Here is a 19146-nt window from a genome sequence, read left to right on the forward strand (position 1 = left end):
AAGCCTGCCCTGATTCTGGGCTGAGATAGGAGAAAATAATGCCGTCAGATTCTCATTAAGGTCTGCCCATCTCTGAAATATTTCCCCTGGATTTTGGTAGCAATTTAAGTATGCCAGTGGAAAAAATTACTGAGTTTCTATGATGTGTTTTGGTTCTTGAGCTACTCATTGTTTTTTCTCTTCCCTTTGTTACTGTAGTTAAGGAAAGGAATACCCAAGGACGGGAGTTTCTCCTAGATTGTATCAGAGCTATCTCTTATTCATATTTATTATACTTACATATATTATTATACTTATTATGCTTACATTTTACTGATATCATCTTAACATAAGAACTGCAAATCCTTAAAATCCCCTGCTCAGTAGGCACAGAAGTCTGTGCTGCAAGACCACGTTTCCTTGCTTGCTGTATGTTATAGTGGAAACAGGCCAATCAGTTAACTGCATAATTGTCTGATTATGGTGCACAATGCAGCATCTTTTCTCATCTAGTTGTTCCTTCAACTGTACCAGACAAGATGCTGTAGATGTTTAAAAAACAGAAGATTCTTCTGTTTTACTTTCATTAGGACATAACTTTTGCTAGCATTCTGATATTTATTGTTCTTTAATTAAGGCGGTTTCTTTCTCTTACCAGACTGTGACTATAAAGACATACACATCATGGGTTATCTTTTTCATCCTTTTAATAATAATAATAATAATAATAATAATAATAATAATAATAATAATAATAATAATAACATTGTTGCCATTACTTTTCCATTTATTATCGTGACAGATTTTTACAAAGGATTTTAACAAGCAGATTTCTGGAGTTCTTAATGGGGTTGAAAGAATAGCCTATGCATGTCATTGTACATGCATGGTGGAATGATGAACATAAATCACATACCCCCACACACACACAGAGAAAACAAGGCACTGGTAAGACTGTACAAGTAATAAATGACCGAGAGGTTGTTGATACAATAAAAACTGAGCTTCTAGTGTCAGCAGCCATCTCCAGAGCCTAAAGCTGTGCGTGGCTCTGGGGCTCTCTGTCCCTCTTTCCGTAGGTGTTGGAGCCCACGTTGGTGGGCGGGTAAAGGGCCCCGGCGCTGCCGCTGGAGCGCACCAGGAAATCGGCCAAGCGCTGCGTCACACACGTGGCCGTGTTGCATCTCCTCTTCTCCAGCTGGTGACTGCCAAGGTGAAACAAAGACAGCCAGCAGTAAGTCAAACAATGAGCCATCGAGTGTGCCACTTCTCATAGTCATTTGAGCTCTGCTAATGTGGGAGTTCTTTTAATATGTGCACAAATACAGGAACATTAGAATCTTCCCACCACCTACTTTGTTCCTGAAAAAAATCCTTGTGCTGGGTGCTATTATCAGTTTTAATGATGGAGGTTATTCAAATGCAGAGACATGAACTGTCATATGTCGTTTTTATTGATATCCTGCACAGCAGTTTATGACATTTAGAAGACCTGTAATGATAGTATAGGTGAGACACAAAGTGAAAGCAATGATTAAATGTTTAACTTTCAGCTGAACTTCTAAATCTATTTAGAGCTCTTGCTGATATCATGAGGATTACTAACATAATGATGATCACTAACATTTATTCAGTTCTCATGTTTTCACAGAATTACATCCTGCTCTCACTGAAGTGAGTGGTAATATTCCAGTCCACAGCAAGTGGATTAAACCCAAAGACTCTTTCTCCCATCTGCACCACATATCATGAGAAGTAGCAGGCATTGCCAGCTTCTGCCAACTGCAGAATCACTCAGGACGGTCTTTTGCTCTGTCTCTCTCCCACTTAGCTCTGACTAAACAGAGGTTTCATCTAAAAAAAAAAACCTGCCACATCTCTTTTGAAACACCAGCAAATTGAAAGTTCTGTTGTGGTGAGAGAAAATCCTTTGCTGAATGATACTTTAAAGAGTGTCCGAGGAAGGATCCGTATCTAGAAATAACATTTTATGATCTGAACCGACAGATCATTTACAGAACTCCACGTAAAACCTATGTAGCACGAGGGGTTTTTTTAAATTGCAATGTAATGGTTAGCTTGGGTTTTCAGACTTGTTTCTTAGATTACTGTGTTCTTCCTTCAAACAGAAATACTTGCTCGCAGAGATTGCCTACTGAGTTGTTGCATATTTTCTTGGACTTCTTCATGCTGATATGGCATGAATTAGATATCACTTTGTGGCTAAAATTTACTGTGAAGAGCAGCTATATCCCAGTTTCAAACTCTGAGCAGTTACCAATGTGTTCCTTTGCTTACTGATTATTAAATCTATCATCTAAAATGTCATATAACCTTTTGAAGTTATTTGTATTGATCTAATAATACAAGAGGAAAGGCAGCTATGAAAGGAATGTCTGTCTTATACAGGTTCTTGATTAGTAGATAGGCAGCAGTTCTTAAGCAATTAATATTTTAAATGTGTAATTGCATTACAAGAAAATTGTTGCATAGGGCTTTATATAACCTCCCATTGACTTTCATGGATATTTCTTTTGGTTTTATTCAAGTCCTTACCACACAAGGTTCAAATAGCAACTGGTTCTCACAGAGGTCCTGAAATTGAATTTATAAATAACAATATATTTCAGACAAGTGAAATTCTCTCAGAATCAATTTCTTCTTTTCCTTCTTCCTATGATTAATATTTAATTATGTGATTTTAAAATTGCTTAATTACTGAAAGCATTTTTACCATAAAATAATTCCATTCCAGTAGAGCTGCAGTATTATTAAGAAGGGTATGTTTTCTTTTCTTTCCCCCCCAGGCTTGGAAATCTGATGAACTTTTTAAAAAGGAAGGCGCTTGGAAAATGCACCTTTCTTCACAAGGTAATGTAGAGTTTGCAGCCTCTTTAATTTAAGAAAGTTTATAATCGTAAAATGATCAAATGATTTGAAACAAAGTCCCTGGATTTCACTTTCGACCCTAAATGCTTTGATCTTTTTGTTACAGAAAAGCTGATCTTTATGCTTATAGGAAAGCTCTGTTTAGTAGAAGGATATTTTAATATCTTTTTTTTTTTTTTTCCTGAGGGAAAAAAAGCAGAAGCAAAGTCTCTCAAATAGCAGGATATCACTGGAACAAAGTTTGCTTCATGATTCAATCTGATATGGCTGGAAGAAACAAGGAAAATCAATACCTTTTTGTCTTTGCTGCTGGTTGTTCTGGCATTTCCTCACTGAGTCCTGAGAGTGTATTGTGTGACATTACAGGCAACATCCATCCTTGTCTCTTGGAAGTACCATCAGATAGATCATCAGCCAGAGACAGTAATCTCTGAACAACAATAAAACAGTGAGCTTGAATAACTCTATTTTTATATTATTTAAGACATGAAAGCAAAAGCAACTCATGCAATAATCTGAACACCTTTTTCCCTAAAAAGAAATAAACATGATTATTTGTCACTCACCCCTCAATAGGTGTAGCTTCCAAACAGCTCAGAGTGACAGAAAGTGCAATGAAGAAAACTGACAACTTCAGGTTGTGCATCTTCCCTTCCAAACTTTCTGAAAAGAACAGTGATTCAAAACTGAAAGCTAACCCAAATACTCTTCAGCACATCCTATCACCGATGCCCATTCTGTCCTAAATCAAGAGCAATTAGTCTTTTTCACAAGCTAGAGTGAGAAAAATGATCCCTTCAAGTTTAGTGACACAATTCAGTTTCAGAAATATGGCTCTCAGCAGTAAATGCTCATTTTCCATCCAGTAGTTTCAATCCTATCCCTTATCTCTGATTTGCGTTTCCTGACATATCCCAGTCTCAAATTCTGGTCCCCAGTGCAGTTTACTTTAAAGCTGTCTTAGTCTTTTCCTGAAAAAATGCTCTTGATTAATAATAGGGGATATAGTGCTTTTCTAAAGGCGCATCTTTTGCACTGCAGGGAAAGTAAGAAAAAAGGCAAAGTATTTACCTTTTTGTGGTCACAGATCTAACTGGAGAAGCCAGCAAGCCCTCTTGGTTAGCAGGAAGTGTGCATGCAACAATTCCACGCTTGCATCTGGCTCTGGAGTATCCTTCTCCCTCTTCCTTTCTGGCAAGTCTCACGACTCTTATATATCCTCGACACCTTTCTCAGCTCTGACATCAGGCAGCACAGAGAGACTGTCGTTAATTCCAATCCCTACAGACAGAAAGTGCCCCAGAGAGGAGCAGAGGCAGGTGGGTCATTATTGCACTAGTACATCAGTAAATATTCTCCTGCTGTATGCAGAATGCCCTCGTGAAGGTACTGCAAGAGCATATTGCACATCAGAAATGTAGCCTCAATTTTACAGCTCTGATAAGCTGCTGTGGTTATATTCCCTGTGGGTGTTTTCGTGGGCTAAATAAGGTAACAAAAGTCACAAAGAAAGCCAGAGCAAATGAAACGCCAGGCCACTGGTAATTGAAATACAAGAAAACATGTCTCAGAAAAGATGGAAAAGTTAAAGTTGTGGAGGTTTGCTGTACAATATAGATAGAAAGCAAAGGTATCTGAAGGGATAAAAGCTGTATGATGAATAAGAAAAGAGTGAAAGTTATTTAAATTGACAGATAGAGTTCTCATTCAGGGTAACACGGTAGAAATCATGCACATTTTTCAGTCAAGTTTAAATGTCAATGAAAATTCTGTCGCTATGAATGTAAAATCTCATATTTTAAAAACCAGGTGGATTTGTCATGAGTGAAAATTGAGTCAATTAATGCTTTTCAGAAGGCAAAGACTAGGATTAAAAAGCCAGGAAATGTCAGAAAAGCCAGAAAACGTGCAAATTTATTTCTCTAGTATGCATAAAGTATGGTTGAGGGAAAAATGTACAGCTTTTAATAGACTAAATCCAGTGTTGACGAAATATCTAATTGCAGATTTCCAAGGATACAGATTAGAACCATTTACCTCTGATTTCAGTGGAAATTAGGCAAATCACTTCCCCCTCCCTCTCCCCCCCCCAGAAGTGTGAGAGCTGGAATCCTTCTGCAGTCGACTTAATTTTCTTTTCCTCCTCTCTTTTAGGACAGGAAGAATCACGATTCTCCTGCCATCTTTGCCAAGAGCTGTGGTGTTTGATCAGCCAAAGCCCAGAGGCTTCAGCACCAGAGGTCTGAGCCTGGAGGGCTCCTGGTGCTGCCCGTGCTGTGGGCTATGTCAGAGGATGCAGGGTTCCTCTTTGCCTCCCTGCTGGGATTAACTGCCATGGGTGAAACTCCAGCTCTCCTGGTGTTCAGGGGAGCAAGGTCTGAGGGACTCCTCTCTGGGGATGTGCGGTGAAGGACTGAATAGTGTGGAAGGAGAGTATTTATAAACTGTATCACTGTTTCTCCCAAAATTGGGGTGGAGCACTGATGGGGGCGGTTGGGTTTGGTCTGGGCCGGCTATTCTTTGTGCAATTTTTAAATTCTCTTGTATGATTTACTGTCCGGTATCTTTCTAACAAAAGCTGACATAAATTTAGATTAAGGATTAGAACTTGGGTCCATTCATTGCAAACATTTGACAAGGCTGGAGGACTGGGGTGGTGACTGCTCTCAGGAAAGGTTACTTATTAATACTGTGTCAGATTTCCCGCAGTGACTGTCAGGCCTGCATGGCTGTGAGTTCGTGCTCTTCTCACTGGGGAAATAAGTTCAGCAAAATTAGAAGTGTTAGAAAAATCCAGCCAAAAATTCCACCTCTGTACCCCCTAAGTTTTCCCAGTTTTTCCCAGCTAGGAGCTGCACAGAAGTCAGGCAGGGGAAGTGACAACAGGGAACAGCTGAAAAATTCAAAGGCACAAAGAGGAAAGGGGAAAGGTTTCAGAAAACAATTCTATGGTCTAAGAATAATTTCTGATTCCCTACTGAGAAGAACACGAACTCACAGCCATTCAGGCCTGACAGTCCCCTGCAGTGAGAGCTCAGCACACATCCACAGAGGCAAGTCCAGCATCTTAAATGAAAAAATAAAAATAAAAACCAGAAGAAAAAGGTGATTTCTTTTGCTTCAGAGTTATTTCAAGTTCTTAAAGCCCAAGCAACATTTGCTCTCGATTTTGGTTGGGTGAATCATGAGCAGTGGGCACGGGTCATGCCATTCATTGAGCAGAAAACCCGGGGTCATTTAGAGGGGACACAAGAACTGTTTGTGTAGCGACCTCGGGCTGCAGAGGGGCAGGAGAAAGGCCAAGGGAGCTCCCTGGGGCCACCAGGGCCTGTGGGGAACAGAATGGACGCTTGGAGTGGAGGTGAGGAGTGGATCTGAGTTCATCTACAGGGAAATAAGGAGTGGATATTCTGGAGTGAAAAGCTGAGGTGATGAGTTCACCCACCTGGGCACGAGTTGTGTTTGCACAAAGTGGGACCAGAGGTGAAGGTCAATCCAAAGTCGATCCTGCTTGACCTCTGAATTCCAGGATAAGTTTTACAAGCTGCCAAATGAGGGAGTAAAAATACACAAAAATGAAACTGAGAGCATTCATGAGGTTCCTGGGAGTCCATTACACTGTTGTCATAGAATTCTTAATGAGTTTTGAGCTTTTAATGACAACAATTCAGTACTTTCTTTGGATTAATCACTGTGTAGGATTTGGGGTTTATCTGGATTTTAAAGGCGTCGTGGTGGCCCTGACACTGCTCAGGAGCTGGTAGGAAAAGCAGGGTCAGAGCTCCTGGCAGGCACAGGGTGTTTTTCCCAGAGTGGATTGGGGAGGAATTGTTTGGGACTTGGTTTGTCCCTCTGGGTGATGCCAGTTGCTGTGATTTGTGTAATTCCATACATTTAACTCCCAATACTTCCCAGCCCAGGAGCTTGAGCTGACAGGGCAGCACACAGATTGTTCTCTGTGCTGTGCCCCGATTTGGGGTTCGCTGTCAGCTTTGCTAGCTCCCGTGAATTATGCCCATAGCCCCGAATTCCCTGCTCAATTCCCTCTGCCATAACCTCACAGCGCCTCATGGAGTGGGGATATACTGTGGCAGGAAGCTCAGCAGCATCGGCACAGGGACAGGTGTATATTCCAAAGAATTTGCTGTTTCAAACCCTCATTCCCCAGCCCCGCCGATGTCCCTGGGGGGCACTTGACAGAGTTACCTGGATTTCAGCTGATTTCACCCCCCCGAGCTCGGGCTCCAGGTGATCTTTTCAAGCAGGAGAAGGCAGGGGCCGGAGGCGCTCGTGGCCCGTGCCGAGGCAGTCCCTGGGGCCACGAGAGGACATCTCTCCCTGCAGAATTTCAGTTCTTTCCAGAGCCTCAGCAGTGACAGAGGACAAAGAGGAAGATGAGGAGGAGGAAGAAGGGGGAGAGGGTTTGAGAGGAGGGGAAGCCCAAATCCGTGCTGTGTGCGGAGCTCCGACAGCACGCTGCAGCCCGCAGCTCAGTGTGAGCACGGGGCAGAGGAGGCGATTTCTGGGCATTCAATCACCCTGAGGCGGGCCCGGCACCGCCCCTGCAGCACCGTCCCCAGCACAGCTCGGTACCGCTCCGGGATCACCCGGCCCCGCCCCCGGTGCCGCCCGGGACCACTGGGGACCGCCCCTAAAGCACCGCCCCGGCCCCGCCCGGTCCCGTCCCCGGGACCTCCGTGCCCCGCCTCGCCAAGCCCCGGCTCCGCCCCGAGCCTGCCCGGGCTGCGCCGGGACCATCGCTGGCGGCCCCGCCCCTCTTCCCCGGGCCGAAGCGGGGTGAAGGAGATGTCCGCACGATTGGAAACGCCGCCGAAAATCGCACCCGTGGGATCGGTGTCGGCGTCGTGCGCAGGCATCCCACTAGAGCGAGCGGGCTCCTTGCTGTGCCACCCTCCTTTTGCAGCCAGAGTTAGAAGGTCGGGGAGCGACACCCGAGCCGCCATCTTGGGAGAGGCAGGCGCGCAGTACCGCGCTCTGCCCACAGGGTGGCGCTTGGGAGACAGGCAAGGGATGGAATCAAGGAGTGTCCCAATCCTTGAGGAAATCCCCCGGAATGAACGCCCCAAAAAACCCCGACCAGAACTGAGAAACCTTTTCCCCCCATTTTTCATGCATTTTTCCCCCATTTCTCACTGATTTTTTCCCCAATTTTTCAAGCATTTTTTCCCGCAATTTTCGTGGATTTTTTCCCCATTTTTCCGCGTCTCTCACAGATTTTTCCCCCCATTTCTCATGGATGTTTCCCCCAATTTTCATGGATATTTCCCGATTTATATATATAAATCATCTATTTTTTAATATTTAATTTATAGTCATAATCTATACATATTTCATATATTCAATTTAATTGCTATTCTATTTATCATATATACAATATTATTTTATTATTCATTATATACATAGATTTATATTACTAATGTTATTTCTATTTTATGTATATCCATATATATTTGTAGGTTCATCGTTTTTAATATTATTTCTTTAAAAGCTCTGCCTCTAACCAAATAGAAACAAAAAACTCGATTATTTTAAATTATATTTGAATATATTTTTCTATTTAGTTTTCATATTTATATCTGTAGATTTATATGTCTATATTGTGTATTCTATATTTATATACTATTTAATGTAGTTTTTACTAGTATATTAATATACTATATGCTATTTACATTCTATTATAACATACTATTTAATATAACGTATTAAAATCGATAAATTATTTATATTACATACTACATACATGTATTTTATATTTCTATATATTTATATATGCATATATAGTTATCATAATTTTATGTCAGTATCTATTTTTGCATATTTGTATATTTTTGCCTATATTATTTTCAAAAAACCCTCCTCTAACCAAATAAAAACCAATACAAAATTCCTTTTAAAGTCTGAATATTTATATATTTCTATTTTCATAACAAAATATAATGTAATGTAATATATTTATATATTGATTACTTATATTTGCTTATGTATTTTTATTCTTTATCTTTTCTTTTATATTTACAGTATCTATAAAAAATCCCTACCTCTATCCAAACACAAACCAATAAAACATTCCTTTTAGACTATATTTAGCTATTTTTTAAGGTTCTGTTTTTCATGCATTCTACACCCACCCCTCCCTCTCAATGTTCTGGCACCCACCATGACCCCCCCCATGCCCGACTCACCTGCTCCTCCAGCGCAGCCCGGCTCCCTCTCCCAGGGACCTTGGGGTGCCCCAAACCACGTCGGAGCCCCCCTCAGCCTTTTTTCCTCACCCCAAAGAAGGCACAGAACGACTCCTTTAATGAAGTTGTTTTAACAATTGTAAGGCTAGAGCTTTTGGTATCCACTGCTTGCCATCCCTTGTAAACCAATTATTTTCTTCTTTCTTCTGCAGCTTAATAAACCTCTTTTTTTCCCCATAGTTTTCCAAATGCATGTATTACCGCATATGCATATTTAGAATCAGTAAATATATTTAATGTCTTGTCCTGCTATAATTCACAGGCTCTCACAAGCGTGTGCAGCTCTGCTGTCTGAGCTGACCAGGTGGCTGGTAACCTCCCCCCTTCCTTTAATTGCTTTCCATTCACGATAGAGTATCCTGTAAATCATGAAGAATGGGGGGAAAAAATCAGTGAGTAATGGGGGGGGAAATCAGTGAGAAATGGGGAAAAAATCAGTGAGAAATGGGGGGGGAAAATTCCATGAAAAATGGCGGAAGAAATCAGTGAGAAATGGGGAAAAATGGGTAAAAAATCAGTGGGAAATGGGTGGGGAAAAATCAATGAGAAATCGGGGAAAAACGTAAGTAAGAAATGGGGGGAAAAAATCAGTGAGAAATGGGGAAAAATCAGTGGGAAATGGGGATAAATCTGGAAAAAATCCATGAAAAATGGGGGAAAATATCAGTGAGAAATGGGGGGAAATGGGGAAAAAGTCAGTGAGAAATGGGGAAAAAAATCAGTGAGAAATGGGGAAAAATCAGTGAAAAACGTAGGGAAAACTCCATGAAGAATGGTAGAAAAAATCAGTGAGAAATGGGGAAAAAAATCCCTGAAAAATGGGGGAAAATATCAGTGAGAAATGGGAAAAAATGGGGAAAAAAATCATTGAGAAATGGGGAAAAAATCATTGAGAAATCGGGGGAAAAATCAGTGTGACGGGGGGGGAAAATCGGGATCGGGGACGTGGACCGGGACCGGGATCGGGGACCAGGACGAGGAAATGGGACAGGGACCGGGATCGGGGACTTTTCCTCACCTGCACAGCTCAGGTGGATGGGACAGAATTGGTGTGGCCTGACAAGGCAGGAACAGCTGTCTGTGTTCTGGAGTGCCTTGAAAGCTTTCTCCGTCAGGTTTGGAAGGGGTTTCTCTTTGGGATTTCTTGTGATGCAGCACCACGGGTATCCCTTTGTGCCAAGTCCAGTGCTAAAGGATTGAAGAACTGACAAGTGGGGTCTGGGATGAAAATGCTTCTAATAAAATTCAGCAAAGAATACAATAAGAGAAATGAGCATCCTTTTAATGTCTGAAATAGTTAGGAATAAAAATGCTGGAAAAGGGCACTCTGAATTGGTGTCACTTGTCATGGATAAAACCCCAGAGTGAGGAATCAGAGCAGAAGTTGAGAGCTGGAATCCTTCTGCAGTCGACTTAATTTTCTTTTCCTCCTCTCTTTCAGGACAGGAAGAATCACGACTCTCCTGCCATCTTTGCCAAGAGCTGTGGTGTTTGATCAGCCAAAGCCCAGAGGCTTCAGCACCAGAGGTCTGAGCCTGGAGGGCTCCTGGTGCTGCCCGTGCTGTGGGCTATGTCAGAGGATGCAGGGTTCCTCTTTGCCTCCCTGCTGGGATTAACTGCCATGGGAATGTGGGATCTGGGTGAAACTCCAGCTCTCCTGGTGTTCAGGGGAGCAAGGTCTGAGGGACTCCTCTCTGGGGATGTGCGGTGAAGGACTGAATAGTGTGGAAGGAGAGTATTTATAAACTGTATCACTGTTTCTCCCAAAATTGGGGTGGAGCACTGATGGGGGCGGTTGGGTTTGGTCTGGGCCGGCTATTCTTTGTGCAATTTTTAAATTCTCTTGTATGATTTACTGTCCGGTATCTTTCTAACAAAAGCTGACATAAATTTAGATTAAGGATTAGAACTTGGGTCCATTCATTGCAAACATTTGACAAGGCTGGAGGACTGGGGTGGTGACTGCTCTCAGGAAAGGTTACTTATTAATACTGTGTCAGATTTCCCGCAGTGACTGTCAGGCCTGCATGGCTGTGAGTTCGTGCTCTTCTCACTGGGGAAATAAGTTCAGCAAAATTAGAAGTGTTAGAAAAATCCAGCCAAAAATTCCACCTCTGTACCCCCTAAGTTTTCCCAGTTTTTCCCAGCTAGGAGCTGCACAGAAGTCAGGCAGGGGAAGTGACAACAGGGAACAGCTGAAAAATTCAAAGGCACAAAGAGGAAAGGGGAAAGGTTTCAGAAAACAATTCTATGGTCTAAGAATAATTTCTGATTCCCTACTGAGAAGAACACGAACTCACAGCCATTCAGGCCTGACAGTCCCCTGCAGTGAGAGCTCAGCACACATCCACAGAGGCAAGTCCAGCATCTTAAATGAAAAAATAAAAATAAAAACCAGAAGAAAAAGGTGATTTCTTTTGCTTCAGAGTTATTTCAAGTTCTTAAAGCCCAAGCAACATTTGCTCTCGATTTTGGTTGGGTGAATCATGAGCAGTGGGCACGGGTCATGCCATTCATTGAGCAGAAAACCCGGGGTCATTTAGAGGGGACACAAGAACTGTTTGTGTAGCGACCTCGGGCTGCAGAGGGGCAGGAGAAAGGCCAAGGGAGCTCCCCGGGGCCACCAGGGCCTGTGGGGAACAGAATGGACGCTTGGAGTGGAGGTGAGGAGTGGATCTGAGTTCATCTACAGGGAAATAAGGAGGGGATATTCTGGAGTGAAAAGCTGAGGTGATGAGTTCACCCACCTGGGCACGAGTTGTGTTTGCACAAAGTGGGACCAGAGGTGAAGGTCAATCCAAAGTCGATCCTGCTTGACCTCTGAATTCCAGGATAAGTTTTACAAGCTGCCAAATGAGGGAGTAAAAATACACAAAAATGAAACTGAGAGCATTCATGAGGTTCCTGGGAGTCCATTACACTGTTGTCATAGAATTCTTAATGAGTTTTGAGCTTTTAATGACAACAATTCAGTACTTTCTTTGGATTAATCACTGTGTAGGATTTGGGGTTTATCTGGATTTTAAAGGCGTCGTGGTGGCCCTGACACTGCTCAGGAGCTGGTAGGAAAAGCAGGGTCAGAGCTCCTGGCAGGCACAGGGTGTTTTTCCCAGAGTGGATTGGGGAGGAATTGTTTGGGACTTGGTTTGTCCCTCTGGGTGATGCCAGTTGCTGTGATTTGTGTAATTCCATACATTTAACTCCCAATACTTCCCAGCCCAGGAGCTTGAGCTGACAGGGCAGCACACAGATTGTTCTCTGTGCTGTGCCCCGATTTGGGGTTCGCTGTCAGCTTTGCTAGCTCCCGTGAATTATGCCCATAGCCCCGAATTCCCTGCTCAATTCCCTCTGCCATAACCTCACAGCGCCTCATGGAGTGGGGATATACTGTGGCAGGAAGCTCAGCAGCATCGGCACAGGGACAGGTGTATATTCCAAAGAATTTGCTGTTTCAAACCCTCATTCCCCAGCCCCGCCGATGTCCCTGGGGGGCACTTGACAGAGTTACCTGGATTTCAGCTGATTTCACCCCCCCGAGCTCGGGCTCCAGGTGATCTTTTCAAGCAGGAGAAGGCAGGGGCCGGAGGCGCTCGTGGCCCGTGCCGAGGCAGTCCCTGGGGCCACGAGAGGACATCTCTCCCTGCAGAATTTCAGTTCTTTCCAGAGCCTCAGCAGTGACAGAGGACAAAGAGGAAGATGAGGAGGAGGAAGAAGGGGGAGAGGGTTTGAGAGGAGGGGAAGCCCAAATCCGTGCTGTGTGCGGAGCTCCGACAGCACGCTGCAGCCCGCAGCTCAGTGTGAGCACGGGGCAGAGGAGGCGATTTCTGGGCATTCAATCACCCTGAGGCGGGCCCGGCACCGCCCCTGCAGCACCGTCCCCAGCACAGCTCGGTACCGCTCCGGGATCACCCGGCCCCGGCCCCGGTGCCGCCTGGGACCACTGGGGACCGCCCCTAAAGCACCGCCCCGGCCCCGCCCGGTCCCGTCCCCGGGACCTCCGTGCCCCGCCTCGCCAAGCCCCGGCTCCGCCCCGAGCCTGCCCGGGCTGCGCCGGGACCATCGCTGGCGGCCCCGCCCCTCTTCCCCGGGCCGAAGCGGGCTGAAGGAGATGTCCGCACGATTGGAAACGCCGCCGAAAATCGCACCCGTGGGATCGGTGTCGGCGTCGTGCGCAGGCATCCCACTAGAGCGAGCGGGCTCCTTGCTGTGCCACCCTCCTTTTGCAGCCAGAGTTAGAAGGTCGGGGAGCGACACCCGAGCCGCCATCTTGGGAGAGGCAGGCGCGCAGTACCGCGCTCTGCCCACAGGGTGGCGCTTGGGAGACAGGCAAGGGATGGAATCAAGGAGTGTCCCAATCCTTGAGGAAATCCCCCGGAATGAACGCCCCAAAAAACCCCGACCAGAACTGAGAAACCTCCTGCCTCTGTATGAGTGCAAAAGGTGTGCAAGGAGTGTGCAAATAGTGTGCATTAGCAATCGATCGGCTGGCATGAGCAATCGATCGGCGATATAATCGATCGGCAGGCATTGGCAATCGATCGCCGAGCTAATCGATCGGCAGGCACGATCAATCGATCGCCGATGTAATCGATCGGCAGTCGCGATCAATCGATCGCCGATCTAATCGATAGGCAGGCATTGGCAATCGATCGGCTGGCATGAGCAATCGATCGGCGATATAATCGATCCGCAGGCATTAGCAATCGATCGCCGGTCTAATCGATCGGCAGGCATTAGCAATCGAACGCCGATATAATCGATCGGCAGGCGGATCAATCGATCGCCGAGCTAATCGATCGGCAGGCATTAGCAATCGAACGCCGATCTAATCGATCGGCAGGCATTAGCAATCGAACGCCGATATAATCGATCGGCAGGCGCGATCAATCGATCGCCGGTCTAATCGATCGGCAGGCATTAGCAATCGATCGCCGATCGAATCGATCGGCAGGCGCGATCAGTCGATCGCCGATATAATCGATCGGCAGGCATTAGCAATCGACCGCCGATCGAATCGATCCGCAGGCATTAGCAATCGATCGCCGGTCTAATCGATCGGCAGGCATTAGCAATCGATCGCCGATATAATCGATCGGCAGTCGCGATCAATCGATCGCCGATCTAATCGATCGGCAGGCATTAGCAATCGAACGCCGATATAATCGATCGGCAGGCGGATCAATCGATCGCCGAGCTAATCGATCGGCAGGCATTAGCAATCGAACGCCGATATAATCGATCGGCAGGCGCAATCAATCGATCGCCGAGCTAATCGATCGGCAGGCATTAGCAATCGAACGCCGATATAATCGATCGGTAGTCGTGATCAATCGATCGCCGATCTAATCCATAGGCACGCATTAGCTATCGATCGCTGATCTGATTTTTCCCGCCATTTTTCATGGATTTTTTCCCCCATTTCTTACTGATTTTTCCCCAATTTTTCATGCATTTTTTCCCGCAATTTTCGTGGATTTTTTCCCATATTTTCCCCATTTCTCACTGATTTTTTTTCCCCCATTTTTCCATGGATATTTCCCGATTTTCCCCCCCATTGCTCACTGATTTTTGCCCCCATTTCTCTCTGAATTTTCCCCCCATTTTCCATGCATTTTTCCCCCCATTAATCGCTGATTTTTTTCCCCATTTATCACTGATATTTGCCCCCATTTCTCTCTGAATTTTTCCTTCCATTTTTCATGCATTTTTCCGCCCATTAATCACTGATTTTCTCCCCATTTATCACTGATTATTGCCCCCATTTTTCACTTATTTTTTCCCCACAGCATCGGCCACCACAGCACGAGCGACAACAGCTCGCTCTGTTCCCGCCATTGCTCATGGATTGTTTCCCTGTTTTCCATGGATTTTTTCCCCATTTCTCACTGATTCCCCCCCCCCCATTTCTCACTGAATATTCCCCCATTTTTCATGGATTTTTTTTCCCCCATTTCTCACTGATTTTTTTCCCCATTTTTCAAAGATTCCCCCCCCATTTTTCACTGATTTTTCTCCATTTCTCACTGATTTTCCCACCATTTTTCATGTGGTTTTTTTCCATTTCTCACTGATGTTTTACCCCATTCTTATTACCATTCTCATAGCTCTATTTTATATTTATACATATTCTTATATTTGCATTATTTCTGTTATACACTAGATTTTTCATAGATATTTGCTACTTATATTTCATTATATTTTACATGTATACCAATCTAGTTCTATTCTTTATATTTTATTTTTATATTAGCTATAAAAACCGTGCCTCTACCCAAATAAAAAGCATTTAAACATTCCTCTTAGACTATATTTAGGTATTTTTTATGGTTCTGTTTTTCATGCATTCTACACCCACCCCTCCCTGTCAATGTTCCGGCACCCAGCATGACCCCCCCCCCCCCCCCCCATGCCCGACTCACCTGCTCCTCCAGCGCAGCCCGGCTCCCTTTCCCAGGGACCTTGGGGTGCCCCAAACCACGTCGGAGCCCCCAGTCTCCACACCCTCCCCCTCCGTAGGGAACGGGAATGGGATGGGGAGCACACAGGACAAGAAAGGAACACAAAAGACACACTGGACAGAGAGAAGAAAAGGGCTGGAAGCTGGATATGAGGATGAAAGTGGAGCAGCAACAAACCTCAGGACTCTTGACTAGAGAGTGTGGCTGCTGAACGTCTCAAAAAAAACCCCCAGCTCCAACACAACATGCTGTGCTCACGGCTCGGCCTGGGACTCATCAGTGAACATCTCTCTCTTGCCAGGGCCATAAAGCCCCCGAGAAAACACGAGGTGAGGTTGATGTGCTCCGGCTTTGCTCCTGCTCAGCCCTAACCCCAGCCCCTGCTGCCAGCGAGCACCCTGATCTCTGAACCTCTTCTCAGCTTGTTTGTACGCTTCCAAATTCCTTCCTCTTTCTTCAAGCTTCATCTGTTTCCTGGCATTGGGAGAATGACAAGTGTTTAGCACAGCGCAATGAATACAACAGTCTCATTTTCAGAAGACACAACTGAACGAGAACCGACAGCAGCACTGCTTCGAGACAATCTGGGCACACGTTTCCCTTCCAGCAATCTGAGTGTTCTTTTGTGTCACGCCTGAAATTCTGAAAATGGTTTTTTGAGAAAAATTATCCATAACTAGAAAACAATCAAACCAAATAAATAGAACCCCTAGGATATAATAACAGCCCATATACTACAACACTCCAATTCTAATATTAATAAGAAAACAGAAATTAGCTACACAGCATTACCTCAAACAAACACTACATACTGGCAAGAATCAAAGCCACCACAAAATAATTCAAAAACTACCCTATGCCTTATGCTACAGGCTAGAACGCCATCGGCAAACCTTATCAAGGTATCCTTTAAAAACAACGCCCCACCAAAAACAAAAACAACACAAAACGCCATTCAAGAACTCCCTTATCAACACCTGAATGAAAAAACATGGCATTAGATAAATAGACCATAGCCCTTATCATACACCATCTACAAACAAAATAAAGCTATACCATACATCCTCGAAAACCACCTTCAAAGCACGACATTAGAAAAAAAACTTTCCAGAATTAAAAGCTGTATCTAACAAAAGCCGTCTGATAAAATTAACAACCAAGCCCCCACCATCAGAGCTGCCCCTACTAAACTCCCCATCGTACATATGAAAAATCAGTTTTAAAAACCTACTTCAATTCATTCTGCCTCAAATACAAAGCCATCCAGAAAGTTACCTTCACTCAAAAACAAAAGCGCACGTAGTAAATAACATTAAAAAATAAATCAGCACACTACACACCACAAGCATAAAATATTGAATTAAAACCAAAAATACCCCTATTCATTAAAGAGCCCAGCCGCAAGCTATATTTAACTATAACTTCGTGCAAACGTACACATATCATTAAAATAGATTTCTTTCAGAATACAACTGATGATCTAAAATAGTAAAATGTCCGAGAACGATATTATAATAGGATATCCTCGATCATCCTCCCGCAAATTCTCTCCACTGTATTGTCCGACACACACCAGAAAAAAAAAATCCAGTTTTTACTTTTTTCAGCTAACTTCTCATTTATTAGCTGAGAGGAATGTTGAATTTGTCTTTACAAATGAGCTGTGGATCAGCCTGTAGATAAGGCTAGCACTGAGAGATAAAAGAAACAATGGGATGGATTCCACTGATTGATGAATGGAAAGAGATATTTGCCTTTACAAACAAACTGCAGGGCTGCTGATAAATGAAATTGGATATCGAAAGATGAAAGAAGCAACGGGGGGAAACTATGAATTCTATAAGAATTAAAAATTAAAAGGGAGGGTTATACATTAGAGGGGAATTTCAGGTATCAGGCGTTCCGGGAAGTCTGTGCCTCTCAAGTACCTCAGCCAATGGGAAAAGAGAGAGGGAAATGCGGCCGGGAAAATAGGATAAAAAGGAGGCTGCGTCCTCCAAAAATTTGAGAGATCCCAGGGGAATGTCCCATGGCCTCTCCCTTTATTCGAATAAAGCAAAAAGGACTCCTCTGTTTCCTTTTTGGACATAAACCGCTGGTGTTTGTGGATTAATTTTCCTGACATTTAGCAACGTATTGTTAAAAAAAAAAAAAAAAAAAAGTGATCCAGAAGAGGGCAACATTGACAGCCATTCCAAGACAGGATGAACAAATGCTTTCACATTGACAGAGGATGCTGCGATGTTCTGAGAACAGAAGATAGAATAAAATAAAGGAAGGTGATGTTACAAGACAGAAAAGGGTAAAATAAAAGGAGTACCTGAGACTGGGGGGCGGGGGGGAAGAAAATGGGGAAATATTAATTGCTACACACTAGGTACAAATGCTTTTTACAAGTAATTTATGAGAAGCAAGCTAAAAGCGTCTTACTGCTGCTAGTGGTATCATGCTCCAAGCTCTGCTAATAATTCCTATTTCTAGCAACAGTTAAATTGAACTCACTACATTCCAACTATTTTTCTGCTTGTTTAGATGGCAGATCCGTTTGGAACACACCTTAGTATAGCAAATTCTATGCCCAGGTAGGGACCTCTCAGTTCTTCCATAAAACATTTTCTTCTGCATTATGGCAAGCCTTTGTTTTAGCTTGACAGCTTTCTTGAAACTTAAATTTACGCATGTATCCAAAGACATTTGCAATTCCAGAAATTGGTAGGCACATAATATGGAAAGTAAATAACATTCTCGAGAGGGAGTTGCTTTGTTACTGAGGGGATGAAAAGCAAGGCTAGAGCTAGTAGAACTACCCAAGAAATTGGACTTAACGCAGCTTTTACAAGGCTCAAAGTAGCCATACCGAGATGTTTGAGCTAAAAGCCCCAGTTACCAGACTTACAGGCCTAATAGTTATCACCACACCACATTCCCTGGTTGCAGGATTTTTAACAGCAGTGCAGAACGCTACTGAAAATTATTTTTAGGTTGAATTGTTCTCTCCCCTCACTGCCTGTGTAGCTGTTAGAGGCTTCCAGGAGGCTGGGGAAGCAGACTGCTGGTTTTACTTCCAGACAGGTCACTTCCGTGGTCTGCTGGAGGGCACTTTGAAGCCCGTGTCCTTTTCTTGCTCTATTGTATCTGACAACTTTCCTCCCCCACGTCTGTTTTTTAGCGGGCAGCATTTTTGGAGGGCCAGTCAAAGACCTCAGGCTCCGAGAGAATTCGTCTGCTTTGCTCTGTTTATGTGTGCAACAGATGGGAGCAGCAACTAAGTCAAGTAGTAACTTCTGAGCTGCCCAGTTATCAGTAAACCAAAATATTCTTTTGTGACTCTCGCCAGACGAACATATCATCCTATCCGAGTCACACACTGCCCCTCTGGCATTTTCCAGTCAGACAAAGAATTCCTGGCCCCTTGCATGAACCTCAGCTCTCCACCTTGTTCCAGAAAGAGTTCTAGATCCAAGGCCCAGTGAGCCAGCTACCCTTTGCTGCCCTGAGCAGTATGGAAACAGCCAAGCCCCAGCCCTGCAGCCCTGCCTAACTCGCCTTTGCCTCCC

General features: G+C 44.2%; 1 protein-coding gene and 1 long non-coding RNA gene across 9 annotated transcripts in view; one reads left to right on the forward strand and one right to left on the reverse strand.

The window, feature by feature from the left end:
* Positions 1 to 748: 748 nt before the first annotated feature.
* Positions 749 to 19146, reverse strand: part of LOC148220619 (islet amyloid polypeptide-like) — a 29160-nt gene continuing 10762 nt past the window's right edge. Inside the window, exons 3-12 of one of the 8 annotated variants that reach the window (XR_015798688.1) lie at positions 12640 to 12798; positions 11879 to 11977; positions 10150 to 10366; positions 9072 to 9185; positions 7075 to 7233; positions 6314 to 6412; positions 3940 to 4149; positions 3435 to 3531; positions 3162 to 3298; positions 749 to 1184 (exon numbers count right to left, since the gene is read on the reverse strand). Coding sequence is in view for 1 of the 8 variants with exons in the window: in XM_088154925.1 (XP_088011051.1) it covers positions 1013 to 1184; positions 3162 to 3296; positions 3435 to 3514 (387 nt within the window). In the remaining 7 variants the exon portion in view is untranslated. Of the gene's footprint in view, positions 1185 to 1367; positions 1472 to 3161; positions 3299 to 3434; positions 3532 to 3939; positions 4150 to 6313; positions 6413 to 7074; positions 7234 to 9071; positions 9186 to 10149; positions 10367 to 11878; positions 13105 to 19146 lie in introns of those variants that run through there. The other 7 variants (XR_015798692.1, XR_015798690.1, XR_015798693.1 and 4 more) reach the window with 7 other exon arrangements.
* LOC148220620 (uncharacterized) lies at positions 10139 to 11040 on the forward strand. Its single transcript, XR_015798695.1, has 2 exons — positions 10139 to 10246; positions 10573 to 11040. It is a non-coding gene; the product is annotated as an uncharacterized LOC148220620 (long non-coding RNA).

The sequence above is a fragment of the Sturnus vulgaris genome, chromosome 33, assembly GCF_052056855.1.
Source record: "Sturnus vulgaris isolate bStuVul1 chromosome 33, bStuVul1.hap1, whole genome shotgun sequence".
Classification (NCBI taxonomy): domain Eukaryota; kingdom Metazoa; phylum Chordata; class Aves; order Passeriformes; family Sturnidae; genus Sturnus; species Sturnus vulgaris.